Here is a 27,827-nt window from a genome sequence, read left to right as displayed (position 1 = left end):
CTGCTGACGACAAACCAAGAGAATAAGTTCATGTTTAAATATGTAAGGGTATTACAATTTAATTGAATAAAAATACATGGGTGAACAACTTACATTAATTTAACATAACCGACGTAGACTGCATGAAGAAACAACAAGAAATGGAGTGTCAGATAAAACAACAAGTCTCTTTTTTCCACTTACAAACACACACACACACACACACACACACACACACACACACACACACACACACACACACACACACACACACACACACACACACACACACACACACACACACACACACACACACATCACTGAGAACACTGAAAAGGCTCAAAAAGACTTAAATTTAACACAACTGAACGACAGATCCAGAGTCTCTGTGCTGTGACGGTTGGGCCGTTAAAGGATTAGACACATTGTAAAAAAACAAACATAAGAGGCGAGTAGAGTCAAAGGTTATAATTCAACAGTGTATTTGGGTGGGAGGGGGCTCTCTTTGAGGCGTGAATGAAGGTCTCATTCACAGAGTTAGAGATGAATGCTTTACTATGTTGACAGCAGTAAACACACATGACATTCACATCTTAGTGTTGGTGATCCCCCTTAGAAGAAGACAGGTGTTAGGCATGTGGAGGTGAAGTCACATCTCTTTAAGGTCTTTTCTTTTTTAAATTGAAATTATGAACAAATAAAACTATCCGACTTTTAACTGCTTGAAAACTAAATCTAAAACCAAATTTGACTAAGGAGTGTAACCGCTACTGGCATACTTCGTCCTGTGTTCCGCAGGTTTCCAGGGTCAGGTTTGTGGCGCAACAGCGCCATCTGCTGCTCACATCCAGAAACAGTAGCCCTGACGTCGCACCTGACCTGCAGAAACCTGAGTTTTCTGTTTTCAGTCAGTTGACAGCGTCTCCCATAAGAGTAAAAGGTGCCATGATCCTAAAGCTAGGCAATGCGTTGAGTAATTTAAGAAAAAAAAAAACCCAAACTAAATGACAGTAAAATGTCAGAGAGAAAACAAATGTTTTGGTGTTGAATTAGTTCATGTATTTGGCTACCTTAACCAATTTGCCTGAACGCTGCTCCATTTATATATTTGAAAATTAAACGCAGAAAATATGCTGACATGTTTTCAAGGCAACAAACAATAACATACATTTTCTTCTGTGAATTCCAATTCAGCATCTTCACAGGCAACATGTGAGAATGAGAAATGTACTTTGCTAAAATCTTTGACATATTTCACCTTGGTACAGCATTAATTACACCATTTAGCCTCCTCATTTTATTGACCTATACTGACTGTTTCAATAACAACCAGCTGCAACAGGCCACTTAAAAAAAGGCGACTTGACAAGTTGATGGCTAACACAGTAACCTAACATGCTGCACCCAGGTGGAATACACCTTCAGCTCTAACGGGGTTAATTTGGTTTGCTCGATATTCCCTTTATCATTAAAAACATTGATAAAACCATAAATGCACATCATTAACTGAATACACAAACTGAAAAAAATTTTGAGTTTATCTCACTTAAGCCTGACTTTCTAGTTTCCTTTCGATCACCGCTTCCTGCTCTCCTCCATCACACAGGTTAAAAGGTTCCTCTGCCCGAGCTCTGGGGCGGATGTTACTTCCGACTGTTCTAATTATTCCCACTGATGTCTTGTTGTGACTATGAGTGGGAGGAAGAAAAATCTGAGACTCGGAAGAACCCAGTGTTGTTAACTCATTCACTGCCAGGGTTTTTGAGCATTTTTACTCATTTTTGAAGAGCCACAGAAAACTGTGTGTTATGATCACATAAACGCTGAACCTACCAAAATGAAGAACAGACTCTCTTCTTCCATCCAAAAAAAAAAGCTTGTTTCTACCATTTTCCGTTTTTTAGTAATCAGCTGTAGAAGAGTGGTGGGTTCCACCAAAAATGCCTGTTTTGACCAAAAAAAGGGAGAAAACGAGCTTTTTGTGAAAAATACATTTCAAGCAGTCTGATGTTCACTGACAAGCTGCCCGAGGTTGTATTCTAGCCCCTCCCATTGAAAACGTAATTGACGTCTATAGACGTCAATGGCAGTGAATGAGTTAAGAGTCCAAAGCGAGGGTGTGCAACACAGGTGGTGTGTTTTCAAAGCCCTCTTTTCTCTTTCTCAAAGTCATCCTCTGTTAGAGGATTCTCAGGCCGAATGGAAACAAGCTTTAAATGCCAACTTGAAGCTGCAGGTTGGGTCTGACCTGATCTCCTCTCTGGATTTAAAAGCCAAAGTTATGTAGTGATGCTTGAAGGACTGAAATGATTATCATTAAATAAGGCCACGTGTATGAGGACAACACACATAAAGTACATGTGAAAATCAAAGGACGTTGGTTCAGAAAGTGTTTTTGAAAGTACAAATGGAGTGCAATTTCTCTCAGAAGGCACAGTCTGGCATCGATTGGCACGTTCCAGCTCGGTTCAGTTGAGCTGAGATTGGGCCCGGTGTGGTACCAGGCCGGTTTGGACCAGTCATGGACCAGTTTGATGCAGTCTATTTCTGCTGCTGCTGCTGCCTGAGGCTCTCAAGCAGGATTCGCTTGTGGGCGGGGTCGTGCACTCCCGCCTCCTCCAGGTCCTCCTCAGTGATGTCACTGGAAAAAGGAGGGGGGAAAAAAGGGAATCTAATGATGAAGAACTGCTTTCATTTTTATTTATTGTTGCATTATCAGAGGAAATAAAAGCCTAGATCTTCATGTACCTGAGGAACTCCAAATCGTCCCAGCCGTTGTGTAGAAGACCCTGCTCATACCGCTCCAGGCCCAGCCTCTGCAGCCACTCGCCCACTGACGATTCCCCCACAGACAGAGATGAGCTACTGCTGCCCCAAAGTGCCTGCAGAGGAGAAATGCAATGCAGGAGCCACTAAATGCAGGAGCCACATCCGCCACATCATTTATGCTAACAACATTACTAAGAGCTTAAGACTGCCTCTACTTTTCTGCACTCTAATAAGGTGACACATCTTACAGTAAAAGGCTTTGATATTTAACATCAAAGTTGAAGATATTCGTGTTTTTGTGAGAAACTGCACAAAAACTGGAGTCACCTGAAAGAAAACTACGCAAAACTCACAGCATTGCTTCTTCCAGCCTCTGAAACTGTTTTACACTGAACAGAATTACTTCCCATGAACTGCTTACCTCCTCAGGCATATCCTCTGCTATACTTTCTGTGATGGGATTTCTAGGTGGGAAGGTGCGGCAGGCATCCAGACCTAAACCCATCGGCTGCCCCCTGAGAGGAGGCGGTGCTGAGGGGGCACGAGGAGGCTGTCCAGGAAACTCACTGTCACTCAGTGTCTTTGCCATCTGGAGCACAGAGCACGACTGGTCGTCTAGCGCCCCTGCTCCAACTCCTCCTCGCCTGAAAGCATCTCCGTGGGCAGCGGAGCCAGCTGCGGGGATCCTGACCTCAGCCAGGTCGGGGTAAAGGGAGCGAGGTTTGGTGAAGGGGGCCTCGGGAACCATCTCCAGGGCTCCCTTTGGTAGAGGAGGTGGGGGGAAGTCAGGAGGAGGTCGATTCAGTGTGCTTCCAACACCTCCTCCCTGTGCCCCAACAACACAAGCACCTCCATCGTCTTCTGAGGAGCTCTCCTCGCTAATGGCACGAACCTGTCTGCGTGGGTGAGGGGGCCCCGAGGCTGCGCCGGGGGGTTTGGAACGCGCCCCGGCAGAGGGAGGAGGGGGTTTAGCTGCCTGGGGGTTGGCTGAGGTAGGAGAGGGCAGAAGCTCAGGTGAAACGGCTGCAGCTGACTGGTTGGGAACGCCCTCCAGGATGTAGTAGGCAGGATTATTGTAGCTGTTCTTGCTGATGGATGGATCGCTGTCTGATCCGTCCTGTTTAGGTCTTCATTATAAACACAGAAACTGTTGTAAAAACTCTTTTCATCTGCACACATCAACAATGCATCAGACGATCTAACCTAACGTGATAGTTAAGTGTTAAGTGAAAGTGTCTGTCATGAGTACCTTGCAGCGGTCTCCTCTTTGCTGTTCCTTTCTCCCTCTTCACTGACCTTTCCCAGCTCTCCGAGGGGCTTACGAATCACAGATGGCCTGTTTTCAAAACACATCGTAACAAGTCAGCAGGCGGGACAAGAGAGAAGTCACGACAGTTTCAGGACATTCCTAACACGATGTTTGCAGGATGTTCGAATAGATAAACGTACAAATGGAGAGACTGCACCCTACAGGTGTGTCTAGTTGCCATTCTGACTCAATGTTATAGCGTGTGACACAGCGGACTATCAAAATGTGCGAGGTCTGTTGACACCATCTTTTGTTGTTGAGGGCAAACTCTTCTAATAACTAATGTTCAATAACTAATGAATGTTGTCTAAAGGTGCCGTAGCGGTACTTCTGAAGACTGCATAAAGATTCATAGAAAACATAAAAGACCAAATTTTATAGTAAACAAAACAAAAACATGAACACGTGGTTTAAAATGTGTTTTGTGTCGTACTCAAGTCACACTGTGCAGGATAATCAAGCATCATCTTTATCAGTGTTTTTTTTAATGCAGATATTCAATATAACACATAAATACATCTAAATAGAAATAAATACTAGGCCACCTACACACTGCACGTACAGTATTTGCTCGGGTGTGGAATCCCATGCACCGAAGCTCCTGGTGCACATTTTGTATCATGATGGTAATGCCAGAGGAAGTGTAGAGTTCTGAGTCAGCAAAGTGTGTGTTTTATGCACTCTGTGCCTCAACACTTGGGGACGTGCTCTGTAACTCTGTCACTGGTCTGAGTTGCTGTGGATTCTAAAAACATCCCCACCACCCTGATCGCCAGTGTTAGGGTAAGCGGTCACACGAACTGTCTAAGTAAACACAGGGTTTCCCGATCTAGGTACCAGCACATTCACATGAAAAGGTTCATGTTGGCAACATCTGACCAGTCCCACTGATTATTGTACCAGCAGATGAGTGGCTGATTTTGCAAGGAGTAAACTATAATATGATAAATCAGGAAAAGCACCAGATATGTGTGCATGCTATAAATCTTATGGCCAGTAATGCTTTAAAAGAGGTTTAGCCTATTTGAAGGAAGGAAGAAAAGCCTCAATCATTAAGGAGAATCTGATGGGTTATAATCGAGTGTTTTTTAAAATAAGGTGCAAATTTGCATGAGACAGTTTTAGTTGTTAATCTTTCAGCTGCAGACTTCAGACACTATTACAAATCTTGATACCATCCTATTATCTGAGAGCTCTTTCAGGATTAGTGATGCAACTAGATCTGTCAGCAAGTGGTGATTTTATACCTGTTGATCTATAATCAGTGCAAGTCACCCACTCAAGAAGAAACCCACTCAAGGTTAACCCTGAAGTTACCCGGCTCAGCTGTTCAAACGCATTCATCAACAAACTCACAAAAAGACCTGACTGCTGCGACTCAATCCCTTAAGGTATTTAAGCATCGATATTTAGGTACATGCCAGCACATCATCAACATACGCTATACAGAAAAATCCCCACTGACGTGTGGGAACTCTAAATAAAAATCAAGTGCAAAAAAAAGGAGAGTGTACTGACTTCACATACTCATGCCCCGATCTGCATACCACAGCAGATTTCCCTTTAGGTCCACTCGTCTCATCCTTATCCACGCTGATCCACTCTGAAACACAGCAACAAAATCAGTTTTAGAACTAAACGTGACATGCTTGTAACCCTAGATCCATCACTTCCTGTCTGCAAATTTGAAAACATGCAGGCAGGAACTGTTCAAGTGATGGATGCGGCAAGCTTGAAAGACATTTAGTATCTCCTCTCTTTGTAGGTAATTGGTGTTAAGGTGTAAAATGCATTACCGTACAATCGCTCCCTGGTTCCCATTCTTTCAGAAGGGACTCTGACCCTCATTGACCCTCGGATATTTCCTGTTTCCTCCCCACGGTGAGACAGGTAGGTGTGGAACTGTTGTGCTGTGCTGCCAATCATCGACTTCAGAGCCAACACGCACTCGCCTAAAAAGAGTGGGGGAGATTTGTTAGATTCCAGCAAACTAGATTCCCTTTAAACTTCAAAGAACCACAAGCACAGACAATCTTTATACCGTAGGACTCGTATCCATCCAGTGATTTCACTGTTAGCAAGAGATGCTGATCCTGCAGGTACTCGATCTCTGACAGAAGAGGTTTGAGTGTTGTTAACTGCTTGTTGGACCAGCCCACGCGCAGGAAGTTCACGTTATCGCTGCTCTGACTGTCGTTCTCGTAACTCTTCTTAAACTCTAAGGATTAGAGACAGAGAGAAAGACAAAGAGAGAGAGATGCAGGGACGAGAGGAAGGGGAAGAGGATAAAGGGAAGACGGTGGGGAAAAGAGCGGGGTGAGGATTCAGGTACCCATTGCATTTTAATTTAAAAGTACATGGTGGACAGGTGGCAGGGGCACAACACAGGTGAAAAATGGATTTTATGGATTCTAGTTTAAAGGTAATACTGACTGCCTGAGACCAGGAGGGAGGGAGAAAGATACAAATAAGAAGAAGCAAAAACATTTTTATTGCATCCATTCTGGGTCACGTTGCTTTACTGCAACTCCTTCTGTCAGACTGCTCATTATATTTATGTCTATGAGCATGAAAGAGTCACTGCAAAGGTGCAATCACATTCACCTCACCTTCCAGACAAGTGGAGTAAAACTCAATGAAGAACTTGGTCCTGCTCGCCGTCTTTACTATGGCCTCAATGCTCTCGAACTCGATGTAGGCCTGCTCTGAAGACTTTGGCAAACCTGTGCAGAAGTATGTGGACAGGAGGGAGGAGGAGGAAGATGGAAAGAGGAGGAAAGATCTGTGTGGGTTGTGCAGACAGGCATGTATTTAATCACTCACTTTTAAATGTCACTTGTTGAACACGGAGCGCTTAAATAACATGAATAATAACAATAATGAACTCCAAAAAGATTGTGGGAGGAAGAAAAGCCAGATAAAGTGAGACCAGGAAGTAGAGGAAGTGACAGAAAGGAAACAAAATTAAATTTGTACCTTTTTTGGAGACAAACTGGGAGGTCACGCCCACCTCAAATGTAGCAAATACAGGGGAATGATCACTGGTCACAACATCATCTGTACAGCCTGGCAAAAAAAACAAACAAACAAAAATAAACAACAACTTTAATTTCTGTCCACTTAGCATTATGAGGTGAAATTATGAAGGTTTTCTTCTTCTGATGATCCTCACCATAGGAGTTGCAGACTATGTGTGTTTCTGGGTAAGACTTCCACAGAATCCTGTCGCACCACGATGGAACATTAGTCCTCATCTGGGACAGACGGAAAAGCAGAATTATCAGGACGAGGCACAAGAACAGAAAGAATTTATCAGAGGTGGCTCTGACGTAAGAAAGGGAACGTACCCCTGTGGCCTTCTGCTTCTGCCAGACATACGTATCTCTTGAGCCTCGTTCGTAACGGTAGGTGGGCGGAAACGAGATTTCTTCCTCCGCTGCACGCAAAGAGACACACATCCACTTCAGTAAAGGTTCGAAGTTTAGCATTTCATAACAATATTTATAATTTTGATATAACAGCAGGTGCGATTCACAGTATTTATGACCCCGGGTTAGCAATCATGACCAAGTTCTCAGTAATCGGTTGGTATTTAAGGATTTATTACATGGCATCATGGATCACTGGACAACATTGCAGGGCAACGGCTGATTTTTAGTTACCTACTAAAACAAATAATCCCAGTGATATCACACACTGATCACAGTGTTAGTGCAGACTTCATTGCATTGAGTTAAGATTAAATAATGTTTAAAAGTGAAAAAGGCTTCAGCAGTGAATGACTTGAATTACTCACTTCAGAAGATAAAACAAGTCCACACACCCACTCTATTGTTTGGATTAATCATTAACATTAAAAAAGGGTCCAAGTTCAATTCCAGTGTAGTAAATGTCAGCAAACAGCCAACGTCGGTTCACTTTCTCAGTAAAAATCATAATTATCCAACTTTGTTTAACTCCACATTGTTACGGCCCTAGCAGGGCCTCCTCCTGAAGGTGCCTGTGTGGGCGTGTCACACTACCTCTTCTGCCTGAGGTGCCACCTTTCCCTTTTGTGCAGCTGACTCTCGTCAGTAATCAAGGAGATTTAAGCCCAGGGAAAGGTGAGCTCTGGGCCAGAGTGCCATTTTGTCTGGGCCCAGCTAGTGAGCTGAGTGTCTTGTGGTGTTTCCAGCTAGTGAGCTGTGTATTGTGGTTTCCAGCTAGTGAGCTGCGCTTTCCTTTTGACTTTTTGCCTTACTGACCGACGCCTGAGTTTTTGTTTGTTTCTTTTATGGTGATAACGGCTTGTCCGTCTCTTTTAGTTGAATTACTTCAATAAAACTGTTTTATTTAACTGTTTTGCCTCCCTGACTCCTTTTTCTGACCCGGTCACTTTTGTTACTTCCCCCTCCCCGCCTAGACCCCTCAGGGGAACGTAACACACATCCTCCCCCCTGGTTACACCCCTCCTGCAGTGGCTCTGTGCCCCACCACGAGGGCACAGCCCACAGTTTAAGAACCACTGAAGTCTGGAAAGAAAAACCAGAGCTGATGGTGAACTATTCAGGGAACAACAAGAGTGCTGAGCAGGTGCTTTTGGTAAGTGTGAGTCATCCCTTCGGTTGTGTTTATAAGACCACTGAAACTCTGCTTTAAGGACAGCAGTCTTTTGTTAGTGTTGACTTTTCACTGGTATTACTGTTATATTTCTGTACACTGAAACACATCCTGCTCTGACTCGTGAGGATATTCATAACCAGCACTAACCAAAGCGTAAAAACACTTTATTCTTCTCTCTCTCCAGGTTGAGCTGGTCCACTTTCAGCAGGGGGTCAAACTCCTTCCTGTTAATGTAGTTTAAAATCTCCTGCACACACAAACACACACGCAAAAAACAGGGTCAGACAGAAAAGTTTCATCCACGTTTTGGAGGCTGCCTGTATTTATTTCTGCTTCACCTGTATGTCCATATCCAGCCTGTAGTTAAGGTCTCCCAGCCAAAAGAGGTGCGTGAAGCGCAGCGAAATGTCAAAGGAGCTCAGCTGTTTGTCTCCCAGTGAAAGCAGCCGCAGGATATCAAGGTAGTTCTGGTTCCTCCTGCAGAGGTCAAAGGTCACACGTAAGAAGACATTTAAACAAGCTTTCACCAAATTATAATGAAAAACCAAACCAAGTTTACACTTATGGCAAACAGAAAGCACAGCCTCTTTCAATTACTATGATGAATTATTAGATTATGACTATTACCCAGTGTCATTATTGATTTGACAAGAAAGACAAAATGCAGAAACTATGCGTGAAAAACAAAGCATCTCTGATTCTGAAGCTTGTGGAGCCAATTTTAGCAGCAATGAACTTGCAGTAATTCTGTTTGTATGATTGTACACGTATACGCTCATCTCTTTAAGGTCCTGCCACAGTATTTAAGTTAGGTTGAGGTCTAGACTTTGACTGGGACATCGCAGCACCTTCATTCTTCTCTTTTTCAGCTGTTCTGTTGAAGATTTGCTGCTGTGTTTGGGATTTTGTCCTGTGTTCTAAAATAAATAGTCAGAGTGTAACATGTCATCTAAGGTTGTATTTACCTGGTTCTAAGACGTGCTAAGGACCGGATGATTTTTTTGAATTATTTCCTGATATAAAACCTTAGAATTAAAAGGGGGTGTGGTTTCTTTTGCTTTAGGAATTCTCTGTTGTTGATATTGAGAGGCTTAAAACAAACAAAAAAATAAAAATAAAAATAAGAGCGTGTTGGGCACCTGGCAATCTTTTCATTCCCTGATGTCAAGTGACAGTTGACAAAGCCAAACGACGTCCCATTGAACATGAAAGACACGCCCACTGCTCCTTTGTTACCTAGAAACCATAAAATCAAACATTAAATCAAAATACAGCAAATTAGGTGCAATTACAAGCATTACTTAACAGAAACTTTTAAAGGATCACCGGGGATCTGGCTGTGATCAGTTTTATATTAAAATATGAGAAACAATGAACGGCTCCAGTTTGCTGAGCTGAAGGAAATCTGTGTTTTTTTCTCTTATGAGTTCAAGATTTTTGTGAAAGTTTAGATTTTGATTCACATTTTCTTACTAATACAAGTCCCACATTTTTTAATCAACTAACAAGTGATTCAGTCATGAACACTGCTCAAGGAGGCCATTGTTAAGACAGGAAATCAGAGCTATTTCCTCCTACATTTGAAGCAGGAAGCAAGACATAGGAAGGAATAGCAAAGACGGAATACAGAGTAGAGCCGTTACCCAGGGTATTGGCGATGCCCGTCTTGACACTGGACATCCCAACGTGGCTTATCCGGTTCTCGTGTTCAGGTTTCACCAACACAGCAAGTTTTATGTTCCACAGAGTCTGCACGGCGATCTGCAGACGAGAACGAGACACAATGAGGAACCTACAGTCATCATTTCTGTTTTCGCACCATGCAGAAATAGCCTTTTTCCCCCCTTGTCTTCAGTTTTTTTCCCCTTCAAACAGGGTCATTTTTATGCAAACCGCAAAAACTTCTGCTTGTATAGAGACAGTCCTATACTTAGCTCTATATTTGTTACAGGAACTAAAGTGTGGAGAGGATAAAGGAAAGTTGTGTAACCTCAAAAATAACTCTGTTTTTTAAGGTTTTGAAATTATTGTATTTTTTACAGGAATTTTTTTATAACTATGCATTACAATAAAACAAAAGTTTTAAAATGTTTCTTTTCTCATATTAGTCAAACATAAAAATGCAGTTCTGAAAAAACGATCAGACAAGAACTAATGTGGGAAATTTGTCTTTTTCTAAACATGATGACATTTGCATAATAAAAAAAAAATCAACTTTTTTTCATTCAAGTACAACAACAGCACTCGCCTGAGGGTTATCCGCAACACCTCCTTATGTTCTTCATACACATTCATCAAGCCATAAACAGTTGGCTTTCTTTCCTTACCGGCTTATAATCCAGTTCTGTCTGTTCTTTCAGCAGGGCGCGCAGTGACTCCACCCACTCCCGATCGCACACTGAATTTTCCTGGCTGCCAAACACATACAGGTCATGAGGGATGGTGACGGTCATCTCGTCCAGTGTCTTCCCGAGACCACGACACAAAACCCACGAGGCCACGTTTTTGGGTGCAGGTACAGAGCCTAAAGCGACAGGAAAAAGGTCAAACTGTTTCCTTTCTCTTTGAACACTTTCAGATGTATTTGTAGCCATTAAGGCGAGTCATTCAGTGTGACTAACCCATATTCCAGGTGCCTATGAAGATGGAGATCATGTCTGGCTCGTCCTGGTTGGAATGCTTGTTCTTCATCAGCTGCAGCAGCTGGCAGAACGCCTCCCGTTTCTGGCACAAACACACATCAGTGAGCGGATGATGCCACTGATAGCCGTCATTCTGAAGTTCCTCTGAACATCTTTATATTCTATACACTTACCAACCACGTCACTGGTTACACTCTGCTAATAATACCAGCTTGGACCCCCTCTTGCTTACACAACTGACTTAATTCTTTATTCTTCTCTTTTTCAAACCATTATTTGTAAACCCTAGAGATGGGTTCGTGGGGGAAAATCCCAGCAGATCATCAGTTTCTGAAACACCCAGATCTGGCAACAATAATCATGCCATGTTCAAACTCACTTAAATCACCTTTCTACCTTGCTCTGATGCTCACTTTGAACTTCAGTAGGTTGTGATTGTCATATCTACATGTATAAATACTCTGAGTTTCTGCCACATGATTGGCTGATTATATATTTGTATTAACGAACAGCTAAACAGGTGCACATGACAACATTACCTCACTGATTAACAGCAGGTTTTTAATTTTGTACAAAGAGTCTCAGTGCAGACTGAATTCATAGCAGAGAAATGCATATAAGCCTGTGCAATAACTCTGGCAATGTTACTGCAAAATCTTCAGTTTGAAGGCGGCATGTTAACTGTAAGTTATCTATGAATAGCTGTAAAATAGCAGTTTTATGTGTCCATTTGTTTCTTGTGTGCAGACCTTGGCACTAGCAAAGATGAAGTCTTTCCTCTGGCTCTTATCCTTCTCCTTCTCAAACACAATGCCCAGTTTATTCTGCACCCGCTGAGACTTGATCAGCTGACGTACTGAAAGACACAGAGGCGAACGGACAGCGAGTTAGAGATGGGAAGTTGCAGATAAATTCAGGGAAAAAAAGGTCATGTAACAGATTTGGAGGGTTAAAGAAGGTTCAAGTTGGATGGCGAGATTAAAATCCTATAATGGACATACTTTTTTCTGTGTGAATGGTGCCCCAATCCTTACTTTTGTCATGTGTGTAGGTGATCCAGTCCTCTTGATTGTCCTTCACCTTCTTCATTACTACCAGCCTTCCTCCCTCTACGTCCACAGACAGCGTGTACTTCTGACTCTTTCCGATCTTCGTCAGCTCCGCCAGGTAAACGTCGAGCTTCACCTGCAATGAGCCACAGGAGAAAGTTTAAACTCACTTAAACGCATACTGAGCATGCTTCTGTAAACCCTATGTGTCTACTGAGATAATCTACCCTCCACCAGGGGTCTCTAAAACGAAGCACAGAGCAGTATTAGATCTACTTTAGTCATACGCAGCCTCGAAGATGAGAAAACGCATGAATAAAATGTTGATGATCATAGTAAATATCCAAATTCTGGTTTTAGATTCATATCCACAAAGAGAGATGATCTGATTCTATTCATAGAGAAACTTTCTTTCACACGTCAGTTATCTGGGGCAATTTGAGGATCAGTGTAATGCCCAAGGACACTTCAGCAGACAGACTGGAGGAACTGAGAAAGACGGCCACCAAACTGCCAACCTCCTTTAGCAACACACCAGCTTCTTCGCACACGCATTTTTTTTGATGTATAGGTCTTACTAAGAACCGCAAGACTGGAAAAAAGTTTAAACAGATGGCGTACACTCACTCTTACTCTGAGTCACTGAGTGCTTCTGTGTTTGGGTGTCACAAGGCAGATCAGACGCCGCATCTCCTTAGCGTAGCACTTGTGTGCAACAGGAAACTACTGAAAGGATGTCGCCACAGAGAACGCAGGCTTAGCCAACAGCCAATATTTCAATCAAGCATCTCTCGACTCATCTCTCAACTCTGTGTGTCACCTCCTTCCCCCACGTCCTCCCTGACATTTTTTCCTTCTACCCTTTTCACACTTAGTTCACCACTTTTCTCAAAGTGAAAGCCATTTATATCATCTTAACGTGTTCCTTTTTTCCCTTTTCTCAGTCTTCCTTCAGCATTAACATTTGCACTCCATGCAGCTGGTACTTTTCATAATAAAACTATTACAGTCTTATACACAGCACATCAAAACTGCCTCACTTAAATTCATGCTTTTACAAGGAAATGTGATAAAATGCTGCGACAGTGATGACGTAAGCTGGAAATGCATTTCAAAAACATTCTTTTGGCCTCACATCACATCTGCTGCTAAAATTCCTGTGCTGAGAAATGCATGACCTTTTAGCCTATTTTACTTCAGTTTATGCCATCTGTCATATTAAATACCACTGCCTGACAATAACATTTCAGAAATTAAATACAGAAAATAAATCTCAGGGTTTTCTACATACAAAAAAAGAAAGAAAAAAAAGATTGCTTAAAAAGATGCTTACCCAAATTGGCAGAAGGGAGCTTTAATGTCCACAGAGCAATTTGACTTTAAGGGCAATACTTAATTTCATTTGCCATGATATTGACCTACATCACATTGCAGTGAGACAGCCGGTAATGAAGTACAGTATGTAGGCGTGCATGTTTGGTGGATGTCGGTGCATACCTCGAAGGCCTGCACAGGAATGGATTTGCTGTGACGCATGGAGTGCAGAGGAGGGGGGGAGCATGGAGAGGTCAAACTCATGTCCTGTAGAGCTTTCAGGGCCTGAGGGGTATCAGAAAGAGGCAAACACGCAGGTGGAGAAACAATTAATTTAAAGAACAGAATAAAAAGAGAGTTGGAGGATAAGAATAAGGTACAGAAAAAAAAAAGAAAATAAAACTGTAACATTTTGAGTCTCAGGGTTTGTGTCAGCAAGGAAAAGGTTTCCTATTTCCTGGATGTGATCTAACAGGAGCAGGGAAGGTGGAACCAGTATCATCGTCTGGACATGTAGCCTTACTACATTGAGGCCATTTCCTCCCGAGCCAGTGAAAGCCCCCCCCCCTCTCAAGTGACAAAGTAGAACAAAGTAGAACACAGTGCACCTTGTAAACAGGAGATTTAATTTATTATTATTATTATTATTATTATTCTCTTCTGGCTCTTTATAATGTGAAACGAAGGCATCATCCTTAAAACGAGTCTCAAACCTTGTGTTTGTAATATAAATAAGGGTTATTCTGAACTGTGAATCATGGACAGTTACTCTAGCCGACTCCAAGAATAAAAACAGTAACCTGAACATGAGCGTATTGGGTCCACTTTTCTACTTGTAAAGTCTCAGACTCTCATTAACACATCAGGTCTTTGCTGACTTGTAGGGCTTCTAAAGGGAAGTCGAGCGATATCCCAACCCTGTCTCTTTCCTTCTGCGTGGTTTATATGTGCTGTATGTAAAAGCCTCAAAAGGAGAGAACGTCACGTGTTGCGCTACAAGCACACCCTGCAGGGCTTCTAGACAGATGATCCATCATATGGAGAGGGTTATCTAAACAAACCATCTCCAAACTACTAGACTAAGTACATAGAGAAAATAGAAAGTAAGGTGAGAGCACACCAATCTTCACACTCGATGCTCACTTTTTCATTTAGATTTTTTACTCTAATCTCAACTACAAAGCAATAAAGTTTCATGACTTCATCTGGCACCACTGAACTCTACTGTGCTGACAAGCTTTTGTTTACAGATTGCAGAAACACCTGTCAGAGGACTCAGAGCCGTGGCAGATCCTGCTACTGTACCACATTTTTTCCTGATGACTCACAAAGTGAAAACAATAGCCGCCATGTTGTCCATCACAGCTGTTAAATGTGCCGTCTGTGCGTACCTTCTTTTCTATGGAGGACAGCAGGTCTTTGAGAATCGCCAACTTGGTCACAAGGTTCTCCAGTTCCTGGTCTCCACCCTGATTCACTGACTGATGGAGACAAAAAAAAACCATTAGAGTCCATGTAATCCGCAAAAAGAGTGCATGTAAAAAGAGCAGCCTTAAAACTGCACAGCAAACACACTTACTTATATACAGAGCAGTCTTAAGGCTATTCAGTCTAAACCAGCCTAAAATCGGTTTTTATTCAAATTTTAGTCAAACTCATTGTCAGTCCTTGCTTGATGACTAAAGTGACTCCTGAACTTCAAATCAAGAATTTTGCTGGGCCACTAATCGGCTCTACTCTCTGTCCAACCACACGAAAATGTTTTTAATTACAAAGAATAACACATGCATGCAAAATCAGATTATATATTTTATTTGCCTGTTCTGTATACAGAAGCTTTCCTTAATACCAAGTTTCTAGCAGGAGCGCTACGGGGATATTTAAAGGACATCATGACTCACACTCTATCTTCTCTGAAACGAAGCGTAAAGCCCACCACAAGCGAGCAATCCTCAACTTTACGGGTTGGCAAATATAATAATTTTAGCTATGATCTGGAAGAAGGGCTTTAATAACAACACTGTTAAGTGTTAAGAAGTTACCAAGGCTTTTACATGTGTGTGATAAAGTAAGGGAAAAAATAATAAAATCACCGCGTGTAACAGTTTGTTATGGGATATAGGATAATAAAAAGGAGGGTAAGATTCTGCGATTGCGCAAACAAAGACACACACAACCACACACTTTTAAAAAAAGCGAAGAGTACCTGTACCTGTTGGATCATTTTGGAGACCATGAAAGCGCTTTGCTGATCAAACACTTTAGACAGGATCTCCAGGCCTGACAGAACTTTATCCACCTCTCTATTTGAGGGAGCAGAGAGAGATTCACATATTTACCTCACAGCTTCTTTCTGCACTTATGTCTTCATACAGTAACATTTCTGAAATCAAGCTGATTTCCTGCGGATCATCACAGTGTTTAAACGTGCAAAAAACCCCAAAAAAAACCCTAGAGCTGATTTAAGGAAGCAGATAGCTCTGTGGGCCGAGAGGTGTGAATCTTTGGCAGTCAGTCAATCAGAAAACCGACAGAATATAACACTACATAATATACAATGCTTCACAAGTTTATTAGACCACCACTAATGTAAGGTTTATGCCACAGATGCCCTAAATTAATTATACTCATAATCACCAAAATCATTTTTGTGTGTCTTTTAATGCACAACCCACCAGTCTGTACAAGCTCTTTAATTATAATGATATTTTTAAATAACAAAATGCAAAACAAAACAAAAAGAGGAACAGCTATTAAGTGCATTATTATTTTTAATGCCAAATTACAGATAACAGTGTTTTTTTTACAATCTTATATTTGATTAATTTCTGACTTTTTCAGGTCTCTGTGCTCAAATTTGGGTATAAAAAGGGAATTCAGTGTGTTACTTGCCTATTAAATACCAGTATGATTTGCAGTTTTAAATTCGTTTTGACAGCTTTCTAAAATATTGCACATGTGCAGATGTGCTGCTGCTTACCCATTAAGGCGTTTGCAGGAGGCCACTAGTGTCTTGTTGAGATGAGGCAGGGATGAGGCCCCCTGTTTGACTGCTTCAAGGTCCAAAGCGTAGCTGCCCTTCAGATACTCGTGGGAGATGGTGCTCAGGCCATTAGCTGCTGGAGTACTAAAACATATTCAAAGAAACCATTTATAACCACCACATGAACATCATTTCCAAATGCTGGTATGTGTATGAGAATACAAGGAGGCTTCAAATAATAACGATGCATTAGTGATTTAAAGTCCAGGAAGGCACAGATGGTTTTGGTGTGTTCAGGGAAAAAAAACAAAATAAAAAAGTTTTAGTGGCGTTTATTTAAAGTGATTGAGAGAAAACTAGACTCTTTGATGTGTCTCCTCTGGGCTCCATTTAGGGCTGGGTCATATCATACCGTTCACGGTAATACCGGTATAACGTTGGGCAACGATAAGAAAATGAAATATCGCGATAGAATATGGGTAAAACGCACATGCGCAGTGCCTTTGTTTTCATACGCACATGGCGTAAAAAGCATGGCGACGACGCAGAATGAGAAGGGCGAAAGCGGATCGTTAAATGAAATAGATGAACCAGAACTGGTTTGTAAAAATGCTGCAACTTCAGTGGTCTGGAACTGGTTTGGCTTTCATCTGTCAGATACACAACAAAGCACTATTTTTGGTAGAACGTGCTAGCGGGCCGCCGTTATTACCTTGTTTTTTGGAAAATACGGCACACTTAAAATCAATCCTTTGATTTTTCTGAAAATCGACAGTGCCCCTTATAATCCCGTGTGCCTTATGTATGAATTCTGGTTGTGTTTACTGACCTCGAAACGATTTTATGTGCACGGCGCTCGAAAATCTGTCAAATGTTTTAGTACGACTTTGCTAAGCTGATTGATTGATTTGATGGATTTTCGGAGCATTACGGCTATCGTAGGCAGGAGCCTGGTGGAGTGATACGTACTGTGCTTCAACATAACATTACCGTATTGTGTGTGTATAACCTTTTTTTAAGTTTTGTGGATATTATACATGGTTATGCTGAGGATATGTCGGCCAATTTCCACTGGAAATGCCTTTTGCTTAAATTGTTAGCAAAGAATTTGCATTTGCACTGTTACATTTTTATATAACTTTAATGCACATAAAAGCTGCTTGTTTAAGTGAAAATACATTGATGGGGTTTTTTGCACTAATAAAGTTGTGGAGTTGTAAAGTAATTTGTCTCGTGTCAATTATATATCGTGATAAATATTTTTGGTCGCATCGCCCTTCTCTAGCTTCATTTTCTGTTTTTTTTAAACAACAGATTAGGTGAGAGGTATAAAGTAGCGGTGAAAGAACAGTAATACAAACAGGAAACCAATGTAGGACGCAAGCTGCAGTGGAACAAAGGCCAAGAATTACTTATTTCTATCTATACCTGTGGGTAGAAGGGAGAGCTTCAAGACGGGCCTGTAAATTTCCACATTTTGTCTTTTATAAATTAACACCTACTGCAGCTTTGACGATGGGCTACACATTTTATACACACACGTGTTCTCCACTGCCTTGGGCAAAGTTGCACCATAGTAATTCTGTAAAGGCATGACATAAGCATGAAAACATTTTGGGGCCTACTTAGAGCTTTTTACCGTTCAGTTTTCTGTCTGCCATATTTCTTGATTTTGTTTATTTGCTCTGTAGTATTACATTGATGCATTTACTGCTAGAAGTCACACGGAGTTATTTAAAGTTCCAGGTGATACTTAAAAAAAAAAAGAATAGTTGCTAAATCTGCAGATGCTCCACACCCCTTGGAAAGGAAAATAAAGATGGACGTCACAGTTTGCCAGAAGTAGGATGAGTGTGTGCGCCCGTCGGCGAGAGAGTTGGCATCTGTGTAGTCGCGACTTTGTTTTTTTTGTTGTTTTTTTTAAAGAGTCACATACTTCCTCTGAGCTAAATTATGCCCGCCTGAACACTCATGGACACCCTGGACCACGTGAACTGGCAAAGGGCCAACCTATAAAAAATAAAACACCTTTTACAGACTAATTTTCAGCATTTACAACCCTTTCATACGATCCACACCATGGCTTCCATGTAAGCTATATTTTGCTGTACCACGCAAAGTCCCTGAGGATTTTTAAAGGACATGCATGTGTGCTCCCTTTACTTCCTCTAAACTGTAATGCATTTTATGCTCATTTTGCATTGTTGATTTCCTTCTATGGCAGCTCGAGAGAGAACAACTAAAAGAACTGAAAGGAAGATATTGTTTCACTGGCTGACACTTTAACCAAGGTTAGGTAATGCATAAGTTTCTGTTACTTCACCAACTGTTGTGTGAAGTGGTTTGGTTCCCACTGAAAAAACTGTAAAAGTGTATTTATTTATCACATAAGGGAAATGTCAAAAATGTATTAGTAGTATTATTAACTGACAGGGATTTGAAATGTACGCGTCTGTGTGCGCCCGACAACTAGAGCCCGCACCTCATCAAAGCCGCACACCATCCGTGAACGCCGTGGTTTCTAGCAGGATGTGGTTTACCTTCTTAATGCAGACAGAGAGGAAGTATGTGTTAATGAGCGTGCATGAAGTTGTGTGAACGAGTGCTTTTAATAGTTGATAATCTGTGTGCGCGTGCGTGTGTAGCCATATAAACTGGAACAAACAAAGTCACTGAGTAACGTGTGTGTTCATATCACCATAATAACGCTTCCTTATTATTTTTGTGAGCATGTGTGAGATTATGTGATTTTCAATACGTCTGTGACATAATTCACAATGAAGCGACATACTTCCCCTGTGTGACTTCCGTGACTTCCGAGTGACGCGGTTGGTGGTTGCAGGTAGTTTGTGATTAAGCTCCCTACAGTTATAAACAGGACACAATCAGATGTTTCTCTCTGTGGACTTTGTACCTGTCTGTGGGTGTGTCTGGTCCAGGGGGAGTGGAGGTGGAGGAAGAGCGAGGGGGGAGGGGCGGCTTCTCATCCTCTCCATCTACCAGTCAGAAGTACACAGAACGTCACGGTTAACATGCGATGACGAGGACACCCCATCTGGGCATGTGTGTTTGCGTTAGCTCTGAAATTACCGGAATAGTCCCTATCGTCACTGACAGCTGTCTCCTCTCTCTCCACGGGGTAAAGCAGGGTGGTGACCAGACCCTGGCTGGGCTGCAGGTACAATGACACCAGCTCTGGCAGAGTCTTAAACCGCTTAGGCTGCACGCCCTGAGAGGTCTGAGAGCGCGAGGAAGGAAGGGAAACAAGAGACAGATGCATTAAGTTCATCCAAACACCGTGGCTACAAGAAGTCACATTGCCCAACCTTCTGGTAGCCTCCATTGTTCCACAATGAATGTTTTGTAAGCAATTGCAGCCCTGTAGGCTAAATATAATTCAAACCAGGAAGAAGCCACAAACTCAATCGGATAAATTAAAATGAGACTTTTCAGCGTCACAGCTGAAGACCCCAAAACTCATACAGCAGTGAGACAAGACAGCTGTGCTGTGGCCACATGATTCGAAGCCCTGTGTTGTGTTTCGCGTGTGTGAGGTTGCTGGTAGCTGGTATTCACAGCTGTTGAGCACAAGGCACAAAGACCCTGCTGTTGGTGTGTGTGTGTAAGAGAGGGAGCTCAGAGCCAACGAAAGCATCTCTGCCTGCCAGCTGCTGCTGAAAGCACGAGTGTGAGAGTGTCTTTACTGTACCTGCACTGCCAGAAAACCTTCGTCATCTGGTAATATCCTGTATGTGTGGACGTGCTTCTGAAACCTACAGGCAAAGAAAGAGAGAGTAAAAAGAAGTCAGGGGAGCTGAATCAAAGAGAGGACAAGGGCAGAAAGTGGCAGCAAATGAAGTGGAAATAAAACACAGGTGGACGCAGAAGTACAGAGAATTATTTTCTATTTTTTATGACTCTACGTAAATTTGAATATCTTTATTTTCAGTTCACACACACACACACACACACACACACACACACACACACACACACACACACACACACACACACACACACACACACACACACACCACTGTACTCGACCTTAGTGGACAGCATGTGTGATTGTATGCATGGGAGTGAGGAGGGTTTAGACGGCGTAGCTTAAACCTGTTGCTGTCTGTCACAGTGAGCATGCTTTATACTTACAGTAGCACGGTACAGTAAAGCAGAGCTGAGTGTTTGTACATCATAAAGTATTGACAACAGTTAAAAACAAAACTAAAATGGAGTAGACGTCAGAATCTAAATGATAAATGAAAGTACGCCTCTGTTGCATTAAACCACTGCAAATCAGACTGATTTGACTGAACCTCAGGCTCCTTTTTCTCCCCCATCGACCAATCACAGATCAATGTTCTGACACTGCGGCTGGCCCAGGCGTGACTACACGCCCACAGCCACAAGCTAAAGCTTAATGATTTTCATGCCTGTGCTTCTGCCGGTCCAGTGGACCGACCGCAAAATTTTTGATTTGCCAAGCAAACATTGTGGTTTTTGATTCATTGGTGTTCTCAGTTCAGAAGTTTCGAAGTTTCCAGCCTAACACCAAAGTCTTTTTTTTTTAAACTTCTGCTTCAACACCACGCTTATTTACAGTATGCCTGTGTGTGTATAAATGGAGGGAGGGATAAATCCATGTTGGGAATCCATGTTGGGAATTCAAAACCCAGCTGCTTTTCCGGCTTTTCCAGGTCAGTGTGCTGCAGGAGCTAAAACACGGACTGGAATAAAATATAAAATGATCTCAACAACAATGTATAAGAAAGTTAAAAACTAAACTTTTTGTTTGGTGATGCTTCTCACATTCCTCTCAGACCACCATGCAAATGGTTTTGATCATGACCAGATCCCAACGAGAGTCACAGTCTGCTTGAGCTGTTGGATGTTTAACTTGGTTATTAAATAGCATTTGTAGGAAAATGATTGGGCCTGTATTGAACTTTTAATGGCATCTTAAAAAAAAAAACATTTTGGGAGCTTCATCATTGTCATGCTGCAGAATTAACTAATGATTTTTGATTTGCACTTGCAAAATCACTATTATTTTAAACCTCTGGACTTGGTTGTTAAATAAGCGATTTAACTTTTGTCTCACAACAAGAGAGTCCTGGTTTGAACCTGGCAGGACTGTCCTGTGTGGATTTTGCATGATTTCATGCTTGTGCAGGCGTTTACTAGGACACTCATATTCTCCCATTTATAAAAACAAAAACAAAAAAAACTAGGTTAACGCTGCTTATCACGGAGCAGGAAGCTCTCGTAAAAGAGATTCTTTATCTCACTTCACTTCCTGGTCAAAAAATAAAAAATAATATAAACACTCCATTTAAGATAGACTTTAGTAAAAAAAAGATTATTTTACACACAAGCGTAAAAATGCAAAGCTACTCTAGTAATATCCAAAAATTTTTAAATTTAGGCGCTGAAAAGGAGCAAAATGTTGAACCGAGCACAAGTTCCCACGTTGACCGAATTCATAAACAGCGCATTGTTTTGCAAATTGTTGCAAATAATAGCTCCATATCAGCTCAAACTAACGGGACCAGATAAATATTTGTTCCTCTAAAATCAAACCCACATTCAATCCTGTCACATTTTAAACACAATAGCATGAAGACCGAGTGGCACAAAATCCATACGCAAGCGTCACTGCGGTGTACAATGTGTTTGTGTGCCTCTGTGTGTTTGTTTTCCTGTTGGCAGCTGATGAGATTCTCTGCAGGTCTGTGAAGTAAATACTATTGTTTCAACGGCCGTAAAGTTAACAGAGGGGAAGGGGGTCAGAGAAAGAGAGTGAGGGTTGTCGTGGGCCAGAGATAGGCTCACAGTATACAGCTTATGAGTGTTGTCAACAATGGCCTGTGTGAAAGGATAAGGACTACCCTACTGGCTCACTCTGTTCTGTTAGTTTAGAGGGAAACCTCTTCTAAGAATATACACAGCGTGAATCTGTCTTCAAAGCTCAAACAGAAGCCTATCTTGGCAAAACCCAACTAGGTTTTCCTTGAAATACAACAATCAAAAGCTAAGATTACTCCTTACAGCCTTCTCCGTTCTTGTCGTCACGTACTACCAAAAATGCAAGAGGCCATTCCTGAACAAGCACAGTAAATACTGTGTGTATTACTGCACTACAGTGTGACTTACACTGACGATTCATTTCCTGCTATCACTGTATTGCTAACAATAGCACTATGGAGACGTTGTTTTTGATTAAGACACTTCATGGAGCATGTGATTAGCAGAAAAAAAAAATCTGCATAGAAATATTTGGTATGAGCACAAACAATAGATATATGCATACTGCTTTTTTCCCCCCTTCACGTATTTGGCAGGCATGTTGCTGCAGCCAATTTGGGAAATTACCATCGCTCTTCTGGATTTAGAAGAGCAATGAATTTAGATTTAGGGTTTAGCCTCAGTCTCTTCTGTCTGATCACGTGACCGCTAAATACATAATTAATACCCATTCATGCACCGCAGCCCTGAACTACCAAACAGAGACGTATGTGAGAATGCGAATGTCCCACTCATTCACTTAGGACATTGAATAGCCTTTAACTTGCCAGCTAGCTACTGGAAAGTCTGTGTCATGTCCAGTTGCCCCCATGTGAGAAAAGTGGAAGTAATACTGCGGTCAATTCACAGCTAGCGAGAGGGAAACATTCAATTCAATTCTGTTTTATTTATATAGCACCAATTCACAACAGCCACTTCAAAGCACTTTACAGTGTAAGGTGAAGAGCCTACGGGATTGAGAGAGAAACCCAACAATCAGAGGACCGCCTATGAGTGAGCACTAATCAATAGTGGAAAAGAAAAACTCGCTTTTAACAGGAAGAGACTTCTGGCAGAATTAGGCTAAAGGAGGCTTCTCTCCTGAGAAGTGTCTGAGGCAGACCATCTCCTTTCCTTTCCACTGTTGCCAAGTGCTCACTCAAAGGATGCCGTATGATTGTTGGGGTTTTCCTGCTATTATTCTAGGGTCACTACCTTACAGCATAAAGCGGCTTGAGGCAAACGCAGTTGCAAGTCCACAAAGACATGCATGTTAGGCTACCTGTAGGTATGAATGTCTCTGTGACACCAATGTTAAAGACTGGGGTATGCCCCATCTCTCGCCGCATGTCAGCTGGGATTCGGCACCCACACTTTACTTTAACTGACTAAGCAGAAGAAAATTAATGGATAGATGAATGTGCGTAGCCATAGTTGGTAGTAATAGTAATGACAGTTCATTTGGCAATCAACATCAAGTACAAACTGATTACCATAGCAAAACAGAAAATACATGTGAAAGTGAACTTGAGTCTTGTTTTCTGAAGAAACTGACAAGCTAAATACATTTTATAAAAGAAGAAGATGTGGTTAAGGAGAAACGAGTCTCTTTCAGAGGGATTTTTCACTCAATGACAACTGACATAAGGACAGTAAGCAGACAGCAGATATTGTTTCAAATTACTTAGATAGACAATATCAGACTAAATGGGAAGGGATTCTCTGTGTACTGGAAAGAAGTTTAGAAAAAAAAAGGAGAATTTGAAAACTCTACAAAGAGCAAAACACACTTTCTACGTGAGGAATGTCTGCACACAAACTTGTACGTTTGAAATGCACACACACACACATACACACAGGTACACAGAGGCATCCTGAACCCTGGCAAGTTAAGACGTGTTAAACTGATAGTAACGACCGTATTCCTGACAGCAAAAACAGAAAACAGCTGAGAGACAGGGACTAGCATACACTCAAAACTATTAGCATATAAGCTCATCTCACTGCCGGCACCTTTCCCGTCTTATACAGAGTCTTAAAATGTGTAAGCCAATGATGTTACAGAACTGTGTGCTAATCATTGAGAGATTTAACATGCTACACTGGACTCGTACTGCATCCACGCAAATTAAAACATTCATAGCTCACAAATACTAAACACGAGTATTAAACTTGCATGCAGACACACAAAATCCAAAGTCACTATAAGAGGAAGTGAAAGGCTAATGCTTGGCTAACGAAAGTATCAAGAGTCAGCCAGTCGAAACAAGTGGAAACACTTCCTAAATGCACCAGGGTCTCCTAAGACCTCAAAAAGGAAGTGTGTGTGTCCCTGTCTATAAGTTACACGTCCGACTTTGAAAAGACTTGTCAGGTAAAAAAAAACAAACAAATCCTTGGTTTGTGCATTTCGTGGGTGTCCACTGTATATTCCACTGAAAGAAGTCACATTCGTACTCATTGGACTTTATTTTTAATTCTGTATAATAGAATTAAAAGCACCATTTCAGTGGATTAAGTGGGGGGTATAGTGATCAGGTGAATGTGAGATAAAGAAAACATTGAGCGGATGTGCTTCACTCACATCAGCCCTCTGAGCATCCAAAGTGGCACGCTGGCCCTGTGACAAAAAAAAAAGTGTGCCGTTCGATGGTTAAACCTTTCCACACATCTGCTGATTCACATTTTACTTCCTAGAAACGCTGGTTTACACAGCAGCGAGTGCAAAACTTGACAAAGGCGACAAATAAATGTCTTGTCTGACCATCGAATCGTTTTCTCTTTAGCTGGAGGCATTACTGGGAAACACCAAGTCATCCGTGTTCTCGAGAAGTGAGCCACTTCTTTCTGGTTTTCCTAGCAGCACTGGTTCATCTCTGTGAGTGGCCTACAAGGGTGCTTTGCAAATAATGTTCAATTAATCAGTGCGATTCGCACTCACAATAACATTCACAGAGAAAATGCTTTACAGCAAATATGCTCCACCTTTATTTTAAATTGCACATTCATCTTCTTGTTTGTGGGTAATATAGGCACATAATTAATGCTCAAGCTTGGGTTTCTTGGCAAGCAATGAATCGCAACAACTGTCACACACGCCACTAGGTAAGCGTAATTATTGAAAAGATATGTGTACATTTTGTCAAACTGCTTCTGACATTCCCGATTTGCACTCAGAATCAAATTACTTCTCTTTTTTTTTGTTGCTCATGTGAGTCATTGTATTCAAATACAAGGAATTTTTATTCTCGGATAGTCATCCGTCAAAGGCCTTCCTCTAAGCTGGAAAAAACCCTCTGACTTACCACTTGCTTTAATTACAGCCAACGTGGGAAACGACGGGCGTACAATGTCAACAATGAAAAGTTCATCTTTGAAGATTATAGCAGTTTCTGTTCGTGTTAGTGCCAATTCTTGCAGTAGCTGTCATTTGTCTCAACGGTACGGTAAACTGTGAAACTCTGTCATCTTATTTTTGTGTATGTGAAACCAAAACTTCTGGATTTAAAAACAACATTCGCATTGTTTGTCTGTAATTTGCCTGGAAGTTGTTTTTCGTTTCGGAGATGAAACAAAGTCAGTACTGTGAAAGGTGAAAGGGGAGAGGAAGGGAGAGGTGGAGGCACTAATAAATCCGGAAACTAATGATGCATGGATGCGAGGAATGCTGTCGGTCACAGAGTGACCCACTGAATGACGAGCACAATTAGCGGTGACATATCTGACCTACTATACGCTTTTAAAAGAGATGTGAGAACGCATGACCATAGCAGCAATCAGTTTACATAACAAAAAAAATATTGCATTATATTAGCTGCACTTTCCAAAAGCCCAAAAAGATATTTGATATTTTTGGTTGACATCACAGAGGAAGCACCATAAGCTGTGATTATTTGACTTGCTTACTTTAAAAGAAGTTAGTGTTCAAATTTTTGTGGATTGAACAAGCTCACTGTTTCAATTCTTTTGCAGTCCATCAGCAGGTGATGTATATGAGCTGTATACTACATGTGTAAAAACTACACACCCAGGGATTCAGCATGGGGTAAACTTATCAGATAGGGGATGTAGGTGAAGTGAATGTCAGGGGCCTGATATTTCTCTGAACCTGAACAGTGTGTATTCTATGTGTGTGGCTGTAAGTCCTTTTAGTCATTTGTAGTTAAACACCCCTTTGCCATGGTTCATTTAACATTGCCTCAACCACTGTTGACACTGACAGCACTGTTCCTGCATCAGTTTCTCAGGTGAATGCACTGTTGTGTTACTGTTACACATGTAGGTGTTTGGTGGAAAAGTCCCCATTGTGTAATGAATGGGCAGTCTTTCGTCATTTATTTAACAAGGTGGCTGCCCTAACTCCCTCTAAGTACAGACGCTCTTAACTGTCCTTTGATATTGTGTCATTTCATGATATACTATATTATGTACAGCTCCTCGGATAGGCCCATTCTTTCACCACATCTCCGACCTCAAATTAAAGCAAAGCTTCACCAGCCCATGCATGCTTATATTTACCTCCACGACCATTCAGTTTAATGCCACTGCTCACAGCCCGCAGGCTGATTGCAGCAGAGTCCTGTAAAAAGGGCGCTGCAGGCGACCACATCAGACACAAGACAGACAGGGACAGCCCTAAAGTTGTGTGCCATGCTGGGGTTTCACTGCAGGGCAGACAGGCAGTCTCTCTATCCCTGTCTTTGGCTTCCAGAAGAAAGTAAACAAACAACTTAACGCTTTGCTAGGCACACTTCAGCTACAGTTTGATCGCGTCTACTGCAGAAAAGTTAATGATGGAGTAAAAAAACAGAAAGAGAGGAGTTTATAAAGTTTGCAGAATTACAGAGAACACACCATGACCCCTTTTGGTCATGTGTGCTAGCTAAAGCCAAGGTAAACAAAGCACAACGAGGCCAACGAAGTTACTTACAGTACACACAAAGCGTAAGCCCCGTTGACACTCTCACTGTCCCGCACCAGGAAGCTCCCGTCTCTACCGGCTCGGGCAAGCAGCTCCTCGGCCGCCGCTCGACTCAGGTCCCGGTGATACCACATCGGCGGTGCGTGGCCCAACGGAGAAGCCCCACTGCCGCCGCCACCACCACCCCCGGCCATGGCCACAGCCCTTCCAACCGGGTTAAACTCAAGCTGCTTCCCGTCTCCTCCGAAAAAACTCCCAGCCCTCCTCCAGTATAGGAAAATGATCCAGCGAGAGAAGCGAAGAGAGCCAGAAGAGCAGAAAAGCAGCCGTTATTCCGACAGAAGGCAGGAGGCGCCACAGAAGCGACGGCGAGCACACAAGTTGTTAATTTGTTAAGTTATGCCGTTTGCGCCTGCTTCCTCAGTTCCTGAAAGGCTCACCGCCCTCCCCCTTCTCTTCCCAGTCCCACGGAAAT

General features: G+C 42.1%; 1 protein-coding gene across 3 annotated transcripts; it reads right to left on the bottom strand.

The window, feature by feature from the left end:
• Positions 1-204: 204 nt before the first annotated feature.
• On the bottom strand, positions 205-27,827 carry inppl1a (inositol polyphosphate phosphatase-like 1a). 3 transcript variants are annotated; one of them, XM_085379295.1, is made up of 27 exons: positions 27,362-27,827; positions 20,357-20,420; positions 19,738-19,885; positions 19,562-19,643; positions 16,645-16,791; positions 15,871-15,967; positions 15,056-15,145; positions 13,848-13,949; positions 12,336-12,486; positions 12,051-12,157; positions 11,281-11,383; positions 10,987-11,183; positions 10,303-10,420; positions 9,799-9,895; positions 8,998-9,136; positions 8,807-8,906; positions 7,405-7,493; positions 7,230-7,311; positions 7,034-7,123; positions 6,667-6,780; positions 6,099-6,275; positions 5,854-6,009; positions 5,585-5,660; positions 3,998-4,084; positions 3,170-3,875; positions 2,728-2,861; positions 205-2,620 (listed from the first exon to the last, which is right to left on the bottom strand). In XM_085379295.1, exons 1-27 carry the CDS (start codon positions 27,544-27,546, stop codon positions 2,521-2,523), a joined length of 3,738 nt encoding a protein of 1,245 aa, XP_085235421.1. In that variant the 5' UTR covers positions 27,547-27,827; the 3' UTR covers positions 205-2,520. The 3 variants fall into 3 exon arrangements, with proteins under 3 accessions (XP_085235421.1, XP_085235419.1, XP_085235420.1); XM_085379293.1 differs by having other exon boundaries at positions 5,576-5,660; positions 27,362-27,826; XM_085379294.1 differs by having other exon boundaries at positions 5,576-5,660; positions 15,877-15,967; positions 27,362-27,826.

This window comes from Rhamphochromis longiceps, linkage group LG14 (genome assembly GCF_057381845.1).
Source record: "Rhamphochromis longiceps isolate RC_006_pf linkage group LG14, R_longiceps_female_GT1.1, whole genome shotgun sequence".
In the NCBI taxonomy this organism is placed as follows: domain Eukaryota; kingdom Metazoa; phylum Chordata; class Actinopteri; order Cichliformes; family Cichlidae; genus Rhamphochromis; species Rhamphochromis longiceps.
This window is presented reverse-complemented; position numbering and strand designations above follow the sequence as displayed.

Bases quoted from the DNA above. Each gene is read 5' to 3' on its own strand.
- inppl1a (XM_085379293.1), bottom strand. From the start codon at position 27,546: ATGGCCGGGGGTGGTGGTGGCGGCGGCAGTGGGGCTTCTCCGTTGGGC. The intron at 5,661-5,853 runs GTAATGCATTTT...GCTGTGTTTCAG, and splicing joins AACCAGGGAGCGATTGTACG to AGTGGATCAGCGTGGATAAG. The intron at 2,862-3,169 runs GTAAGCAGTTCA...TCTCCTCTGCAG, and splicing joins CAGAGGATATGCCTGAGGAG to GCACTTTGGGGCAGCAGTAG.